The sequence below is a fragment of the Gadus chalcogrammus genome, chromosome 22, assembly GCF_026213295.1.
Source record: "Gadus chalcogrammus isolate NIFS_2021 chromosome 22, NIFS_Gcha_1.0, whole genome shotgun sequence".
In the NCBI taxonomy this organism is placed as follows: Eukaryota; Metazoa; Chordata; class Actinopteri; order Gadiformes; family Gadidae; genus Gadus; species Gadus chalcogrammus.
Window position 1 is genome coordinate 12,858,908 of NC_079433.1, and position 8,870 is coordinate 12,867,777.

General features: G+C 50.5%; 2 protein-coding genes across 3 annotated transcripts in view; one reads left to right on the plus strand and one right to left on the minus strand.

Moving 5' to 3' along the window:
* The first annotated feature begins 271 nt into the window (after positions 1-271).
* On the plus strand, positions 272-4,022 carry tril (TLR4 interactor with leucine-rich repeats). Its single transcript, XM_056583123.1, has one exon. The coding sequence runs from the start codon at positions 508-510 to the stop codon at positions 3,169-3,171; it is 2,664 nt and encodes an 887-aa protein (XP_056439098.1). The 5' UTR covers positions 272-507; the 3' UTR covers positions 3,172-4,022.
* A 1,586-nt stretch (positions 4,023-5,608) lies between these two features.
* LOC130375951 (cyclic AMP-responsive element-binding protein 5-like) overlaps positions 5,609-8,870 on the minus strand; it is an 18,088-nt gene continuing 14,826 nt past the window's right edge. For both annotated transcript variants that reach the window (XM_056583125.1, XM_056583124.1), the window contains 4 exons: positions 8,806-8,870; positions 8,210-8,446; positions 6,734-6,842; positions 5,609-5,935 (listed from right to left, as the gene is read on the minus strand). The exon at positions 8,806-8,870 is cut by the window's right edge and continues 274 nt beyond it. In XM_056583125.1, the coding sequence (XP_056439100.1) occupies positions 5,790-5,935; positions 6,734-6,842; positions 8,210-8,446; positions 8,806-8,870 (557 nt within the window). In that variant the 3' untranslated portion in view covers positions 5,609-5,789. The remainder of the gene's footprint in view (positions 5,936-6,733; positions 6,843-8,209; positions 8,447-8,805) is intronic.

The window sequence follows — 8,870 nt, forward strand, 5'->3', positions numbered from 1 at the left end:
TCTCTCTCTCTCTCTCTCTCTCTCTCTCTCTCTCTCTGTTGCTATTGCGAGTTTTTCAAAATGCCTTAACTTTATGTGTGTATGTGTTCGCGCGCGCATGTGCGTGTGTGTGTGTGTGTGTGTGTGTGTGTGTGTGTGTGTGTGTGTGTGTGTGTGTGTGTGTGTGTGTGTGTGTGTGTGTGTGTGTGTGTGTGTGTGTGTGTGTGTGTGTGTGTGTGTGTGTGAAACGGATATGTAATTTGCAGCAGATGACCACTTGGGGGATGGCGGTTCGTCGGGGAGGTGAGCATTTCTTTAAAACGGCTTCGGAGGAGTTCACAGCATAAATTAACACAACAACTCCACACAGGAAACCGACGCTTGTATAACATCGATACACCGCGAAGCTATAATGGACACGCGCCTGATGTCCTCCAGTGGTACTGAAAAGAGAATCAGTGATTGCACCTGAGGAACAACCAGGAAAACCAAGCTCATGTCACAGGAGACCGGGGACACGCCGTGGGAATGGATACCCGCTGTACTCTTGTGGGGGTAACAGCATGCGTTCTGCTGTTGTCTTTCGGGGGTCTGATATCGTCCTCACTGGTCGGCGGAGAGGGGGACCGCAGCGCGTGCCCGCACCGCTGCGACTGTCAACATGCGCAACACCTTTTGTGCACCAACCGGGGACTGCGCGCTGTTCCCCGGGTCACCCTGGGAGTTCCCGAGGAGGTGCTGGTCATCAGCCTCGGGGGAAACTTCATCACTAACATCTCCGCGATAGACTTCAAAGGGTACAGTAACCTCGTGCGATTAAACATGCAGTTCAATCAGATACAAGCCGTTCACCCCAGTGCGTTTGATTCCTTTTCTAAACTAGAGGAGCTGTACTTGGGACATAATTCCCTGTCAACAATAGCCCCTGAGACGTTGAGGCCCCTGAAGAAGTTAACCATTTTGTACACCAATAATAATGGCATCGAAACAATAACCACGGATCTCTTCGCCAACTTAAACAGCCTCGTTAAACTGCGCTTGGATGGCAACTCACTAGCACTGCTGCAAGACTCGGTTTTTGCGAGTTTGACTAATCTGCACTATTTGCATTTAGAATACAACCAGCTTCATCACATCCACAGAAATGCATTTTCTAAACTCTCCAAATTGCGCTTTTTAAACCTCGCGCACAACAAGCAGTCGTCCCTGCGCAATGTGTTAGTTTTCTCTCAGCTGAGAGCCTTGTCAACGCTGCTGCTCTCTGAGAACGAAATCCAGCACGTTGGGAACCACGTCTTCCAGAACCTAAAGAAGCTGTCCAAACTATCCCTCAGCAACAACCGGATCTCCCGTCTGGGCGGCGGGGCTTTGAGGGGACTGACGGGTCTCAGAGAGTTCCTGATTGATGGCAACGAGCTGGGGGAAATCCCCGCCGGTCTCCTCGACTCCCTGGAGCGCATAGAGGAACTGGACTTCAGCGGCAATAGGATTTCTAACGTGGACGCGTTGGCCTTCTCTCGACTCAAACACCTACGCGTGCTGAAGCTGAAAGACAACCGGCTCACCAGCCTGTCGGGAGGCAGCTTTGCTCTCAACAGCGTGCTCTACGACCTGGATCTCCATGGCAACAACTGGACGTGCGACTGTCGCCTCGAGGAGCTCAAGCGGTGGATCACATCGGCGCATTCCCGCGGCAAATTATTGACTGTGTTTATTCAGTGCGGTCAGCCGGCGACTCTAAAGGGGAAATATCTGGACTATGTAAACAGCTCCCAGCTGCTGTCCCTGGGGAACTGGACCCACATATGCGAGACCCGAGCAGGGCTCGAGGAGAGCAGGGGTGGGGAGGTCCTGGAGAGGGAAGTGGGAGACAGGGGGGAGGGAGAGGGGGGTGATGTGAGGCCCGGGGAGGGGGGTGAGGGGAGGCGAGGAGGCGTAGAGGGTCATGAGAACCAGGGAGCCAGAGGGCCGTTAGGGGGTAACCCCAGCCCGGCTGTGTTGGACCTCAGCACCACTCCAACAGGAGCGCTGAGGAGAGACGGGGAGAAGAGGAAAAGGGAGGGAATCACGGGAGAGCGAAGGGGTCCGGCGGGAGCCACCGAGGGGACACCCCCCCGAAACTCCTCCTCCCCCAGACAGCAACCCAGCAGAGGGTCCGTCGGCCCGAGGTCACACGCAGGTCGGAAACGAACGAAGTCGAGGCACAGGTTCAACGGCCAGTCCCGGACCACAGCCCCCACGACCCCTTACACATCCCCCCCCAGCGGATACAGCCACACCCGCCGCCCCGTCCTGCTCACGGACCCCCCGTCGCCCCCGGCTTCGGCCCCCTCTTCTGCTGCTCCCGTCCAATCGCTGGAGAGGTTCGACCTCCTGAGAGCCAATCAGGACGAGCCTCCTCCCCTCATCAGCGACCCCTGCGTGTTCAACCGCCACTTCATCACCAACGTGTCGCTGGACCAGATCACCTCGTCTACGGCCCGGGTCCACTGGACCACCCGGGCCCACCCCCCTTACTCTGCGTACGGAGGGGAAGGTGGAGGAGGTGGAGGTGGAGGGGCCGAGGTCCACTTCAGGGTGCTCTACGACCGCTTCGGGACCCCCGACCGCTTCCCCCGCTACGTGTACGCCCCCGGCGCCGCCCGCTCCATCACCCTGCGGGAACTCTCGCCGGACGTCACCTACATGGCGTGCGTGGAAGGGGTGGTGGGGGGCTCGGTGTGCCAGGTGGCCCCCCGAGACCACTGCGTCGGCGTGGTCACCCCGCCCCCGGAGGCGGGGGTCGGGGCCGCGTCGGCGGGCAGTGGCGTCGGCGGCGGCTGGGGGCGGCTGGGCTGGGCTGACCTCCACCTGATCGCCGCGGCGACGCTGGCGGGGAACGCGGCGCTGCTGCTGGTGGTGGGCGCCGTGTGGATGGGGCGGAGCCTGCGGCGGCGCCAGCAGAGGCGGAGGTCGGCGGTGCACGTGAGGCACATGTACACGTCCCGCCGGCCGTACCGCCACGAGATGGGCGGGGGCGCGGCGGCGGCGGCGGCGGGCGCGGCGTCGGCGGACTTCACCAGCTACCAGTGCAGCCGGCCGCCGCGCCTGGGGCCTCTGGAGGAGGGCGACCTCATCGAGTTCCCCTGCGACCGCTTCCTCGACAACAGCACCTCCCGCCGCGACAGCGACATGCAGAGGTTCTCTGACTAGAACCCCCCCCTCCCCCCCCCCCCCCCCGGGGAACAGTTCTGCAGCAGCCAGGCCGAGCAACACTGGACTGGATCAGAGAGAGACATGTGGTACAGCCATTAGGTAGTGGGATGTTGCATATTGTTTTCCAATCTTTTTGGGGTATTTTACCTTGTCTTTATTTCACGGGATTCTACATTCACTGATTGACAGAGAACAATGTCATGGTATTATTCTGGCAATGAGCAGAATAAAACCACATGTGGGACATGCGTTTGGTTTGGTTGGTGCTTTAGACTGCGAGACAATCCCAGTGGCCTGTTATTATGGCAGCTCTTAAAGTCTTAAGCCTCACCAGACAGCACAGGAAGTCGATCCGTCTGACTTCCCCTTCCTACCCCTTCCCGATTCATCATACTTCATTTCCTGGCACCTGCATATTGTTTCTAAACATGGGAGCTTTGTGTGAGTGCTAGAGGGTGACTGTGCATGTTTGGTAACTGATTTCAACTATGGTGCTTGTATTGAAACCAAAGACTTCATAATTTCTCATATGATTTTGTTATACACGTAATGATGGCTGCTGGTTGGCAGGACTTCTTGTTGTTGTTATTTGTACTTTCATACTTTACTTTGTACTATTTTTATTATGAAGTAAAGTTACCCAACAATGTGACTGGAATGTTGTTTAAGTGATCAGGGATGAGAAGTAGGGTTGTGTTCTTAGTGTAGCACTCTATCACGCTATAAGATAGAGAGTTTTCATCATATGGATCCGCAAGGGGACAAATAGAAAAGCTTGGAATACATTTAATGTTTATCAAATAAAGTGGAACAGTTTCACAGAAATTCTGTATACGAGACATCCACTCTCAAACAGTAAACTCTCTTGGAGAGGTGTGTGTGTGTGTGTGTGTGTGTGTGTGTGTGTGTGTGTGTGTGTGTGTGTGTGTGTGTGTGTGTGTGTGTGTGTGTGTGTGTGTGTGTGTGTGTGTGTGTGTGTGGGAGGCGGGGGGGGGGGGGGGTATGTTTGTGTGAGTGCATGTGTGTGGGTGTGTGCACATGACAATATGGCGTCTGGGAATAATTAAAGGCTCTTTGTTTGAGTAGACCGGGCAAACCTCCCATATTTCACACCCACCCACCCACACACACACACACACACACACACACACACACACACACACACACACACACACACACACACACACACACACACACACACACACACACACACACACACACACACACACACACACACACACACACACAGGCGTACACAGTACACACACAAATATAAAAGTCCTTACGCTCCAAAACAGCCGGGGGACATCAGCTTAAGTCAAGAATCCAAGTACTTTGAGACCTCAAGGCATTTAGAACCATTTTTTGAGTTGTTCTCAATTTATAGATGGATAAATAAAGTCCCTAGATTTAGTATTATATGACTTGCTGCTTTCCCATTCATATTGTATTGAGTTAACCTAGATACGTTTAAAGTAAGCAGTGGGCCGCTTTTCAGTTCCTGCCCAGTACTGCAACCAAACAATAATAAAACTAGTCAGCAGATGGCAGACAAGACCATTTTACACGCTATCAACATGTTTCCCAGTAGATTGACGGGGCATATTAAGAGTGCGTTGCTTAAAGACTGAAATAAATCGTTTAATCACAGTTTAGGTCATGCCCTGTATCAAACGGCTGTGTCAGTTAGAAATATATCACAAGTGCATAGCAAGAATAAGTGATTTTAATTGATTGTCCATGTCTGTACAGTACAAAAAGTGAAGCCTTAATAGAGCTGTGTGGGTATTTCAGGGCACAAGCTGGAGTTAAGCTTGGGTCAGTTTGAATGAAAATAGGAACTTTCTATAAAATTAAAGTGACACAAAGAGCCACTGTACAATCCATTATTAAAAATGTCGTTTTCATTTACAACGCTACAGGGAATGAAGGCATCTCTACAAAAAAATAACTTTTTTATACAATATACACAGTTTGTTTGTTTCTTCTGTAGCTTGCCCTGGGGGTGTTTTAAAAAAGGCTTATGTCTTATTGAGCCCATACTTTGAAAAACAAACAAAAAACACAATAAGTTGTTTACATAATACCACGATATTTCTCTTCTTGTTAGGACACATTAGTGCAAGATATTAGCAAGAAAATGATTCTAAGTTAAAGTGCCTTACTAGTTTTTGCTTTGTGCTTCCAAATACAATGCAGTCCACGTACAACAAGCTAAGCTTAGCTTAGCCTTGTCGCTATCAAAGACCTATTTTCCTCAGCGCCCATTCGACCCCCACTGCCACGTGTCCATTGCAGCAGATCAGGAATAGTAGCACAACTCAGGGCATTTTCTTTTTGTCACAGGCAAGAGAAACAGATTTGGTTCCGGATGTGGCAGAGCCAAGTCCCCCCCCCCGTCCCACCCTCTCTCCCTGTCCCCCCCCCCTGTTTTTCTTGGCTCCTCTCGCACACATAATCTAGACTCTGTTATCCTCCCCCCAGTTCAGTGTGTTCATGGGTGTGGACGGCCGAGGCCACAGGGCGGACCTGGCTGGGGACATGGCTGGGGGGTCAGAAGGAACAGAGGAGCTGGGGGACCTTGCGGGGCCCTTTGCCAGGTGGACGTCTGTAGGCTAACGCCCGGGGTGGTGGTCGTGCCCCGTGTCCCCTCCTGCCGTGGTGGGGGTGGAGGAGGTGGAGATGCTGTTGTGCTGAACGGCCCCGCGATGAGAGCCGGGACATGCGAGGGCGGGACTTCCTCCCGGGCTCAGCCCTGCATCTGGACACAGAGAGAGCTGGTCAACCCAAGGCCTGATCCTCCGTGGGATGAATTAATAATGGGTGGTGTGAGTGTTGAGGGAGGCAAGCAGTTCTGGAATGCAGTTTTTGCATTCACCTTGGGTTGCCATGAATAGCATTTCAATATCTGACTGAGCAAATTCTAATCACACAAGAAAAATGACGAATGCATAAAACCCATGACTGCTTAGATTTAAAAAAATATGTATTTTTTATTTTTACACATGAATACTGTACAGGGAAATATACAACAAAAATATATAGAGCAGTACATCAATGTGACATGCATCAGAATACACGCACCCCATGTTGCGTGTCTTTGTTATGTTTTCTATTGCACAAGGTGTTACAAAACATTGCTTTATTAGCTGCATCAGATCAAGTCAGTTCAAGTTCTTTGGTTATGGGCCATTTCAACATATTGGGGTTGCCTGGTTTTAACAATATACAATTAGTTCCATGTTTCGTTTCTCTGTTTGTTTCAAGCAGGAAAAATAAACAATTGTTGCAATGCATTCTATTCTATTCAGTCCATTTGATGTAATACAAAAAATAAATGACTTTTAAGTCCCTATCCGGCCCTTGAAATAGTTTACAGTCGTGCTCTTTAAGGTGCAGTATAACTCTGTTATTTAACCATAAGTGGATCTTCCATTACTTTGTATTCCAGATCCATTATGGTACATTTTCGTGAATAGTAGACAGTTACAATTTTTTTGCAGTTGTGTGCCTCAGTAATGACTGGGGTTGGGGTGGGTTGGAGTACTGGGCTACTCACTGGCATAACCCTGTGTCTCTCTCTGGTGTGTGGTGACGGGACAGTCCTTGTGGGTCAGGAGAATCTGCTTCAGCTGGCCCACTTCTGACCTCAGTGATGTCACCTCGTTCTGAGGAATGACGCAGTAAATGCATGATGTTAGAACGGGATATGTCACATGATAGAGACCGAGGGATACAGAATGTGCGTGCATGAATGCAGGTGTGTGTATGTCTACCTATGTGTGGTATTTGCAGTGGTGTAGTCTATTTTATTGTAGTGGGTATACTGTGATGATTCCCTCCCAGCCTTGTACAAACCCGTCCCACCGGTACGTGTACGGCGCTTATGGGGTGTCGCACCACACTCACCAACGCAGGGGTCTACAACCCGCTGATTTAAGAGTATAACGATTATCAACAATCATGGAAAGCTGAGTAGGTTTATCAGTTTTAATAACAGTATGAACAAATAGAACACAAAAAAGACAAGTTGTCCTTTGTATATCTATAGTAGCAATAGCACATGCTAAACAAGAACAAAATCTACTCAAAATAATTTAATGAACTGTTTACGACCATGGTTAACCAGTGCATGAGAAGGGGATGACAGGAGACTAATGTTTCACTCTTTCAATTGCTCTAATTTGAGCTCTTACTGTTGTTATCTAACATACCATCATTTGCATAGTGATTAACATTATGAATTTCAATTGTGTTTACCAACTGTATGTTGGCTGACATTTACCTAACTTTTTTTCCCTCCACTCTAACCAAGGATGCCTGTTTTTAAATTCGCTAGCCTGACACCCAGTCGGAAAGGCTGGCCAGGGGTTCTCATCTAAAAGTAACAAGGAGATATAAAGTGGAATTAAAACATTGTCTTGGAATTTTATGAATGGTGAATGTAGGAGATAACTTCCCCTGCTTAAAGTATTTTATTGCAGTTATACCCAACCGGTATTTGCGCAAAATAAACACAGAAGTGAAAGATCTGTCACAAGACGATTGATACGTATCCGTGCACATTTTTAAGTGGGTATACGCAAATCCTGGTGCGTTCCTAGTGGGTATACGGCGTATACCTGCGTATCACGTAGACTACACCACTGGGTATTTGTGTGTGCGAGTTTGTGCATGTTTGTGTGTGTGCGTGTGTGTGCATGTACCTGCAGATTGGTTTGTGTGTGGTTGTGTGCATGTTCACTTCTAGAGATGCAAGCATTTGTGTTTCTGTGTTTGTGTGTTTGTGTGCACCTCTAGAGATGCATGTGTATGTGTGTGTGTGTGTGTGTGTGTGTGTGTGTGTGTGTGTGTGTGTGTGTGTGTGTGTGTGTGTGTGTGTGTGTGTGTGTGTGTGTGTGTGTGTATGTTTGTGTGCACCTCTAGTGTGTGCGTATGTGTGTTTGTGTGTGCACCTCTAGAGATGTGTGCATGTGTGTGTGTGTGTGTGTGTGTGTGTGTGTGTGTGTGTGTGTGTGTGTGTGTGTGTGTCTACCTGTAACTGCAGGTTGGTGTGTGTCAGCTCCTCCGCCTTCTTCTCCAGCGACGACACCCACACCTTCCTCTTCTGGCGGCAGCGTGTGGCCGCCGCCCGGTTACGCTCCAGGAACTTCTGCCGCCGCTCGTCGGGGTCGTGCTCCGTGGTCCTCCGTCGGCGACCCCCGCTCTGCCCCAGTGCATGATGGGGCAGACACGGCTGGGGGGAATGCATCTGCTGGGACCCCGGGGAGAGCTGGAGGAAGGCGCAGAAAACAAACAAACAAACAAACAAAGATGTCAGTGCTGTTGAGTCGTTTAGCCGACGCTTCCACCCAAAGCCACTCAAACTGAGACGAGATGCTTTAGGTCATTCAAGTTAGGGATCAGGCGTCTTGCTCGAGGTGGGGGAGGCCTTCAGAGGTTGACTGTGGGCATTGGGTTCAAACCCCGGGACCTTTGGCTGGGAGACGGGAAATCAACCAGAACAACGTGCCCCACAATGTGACCCATCCTGTACACGCAACGTCCCGCAAACCAGATAAGAAAAAGAAAATCCAGTAATTGATTCTATAAACTGTGCTCATCGACCTGAATGCACATCACCACACCCACCTCTGACGCAATGGAGAGGGGGGACCCGTGCTGCGGCAGGGGGCCGTGGTGGAGGTGGGACAGGG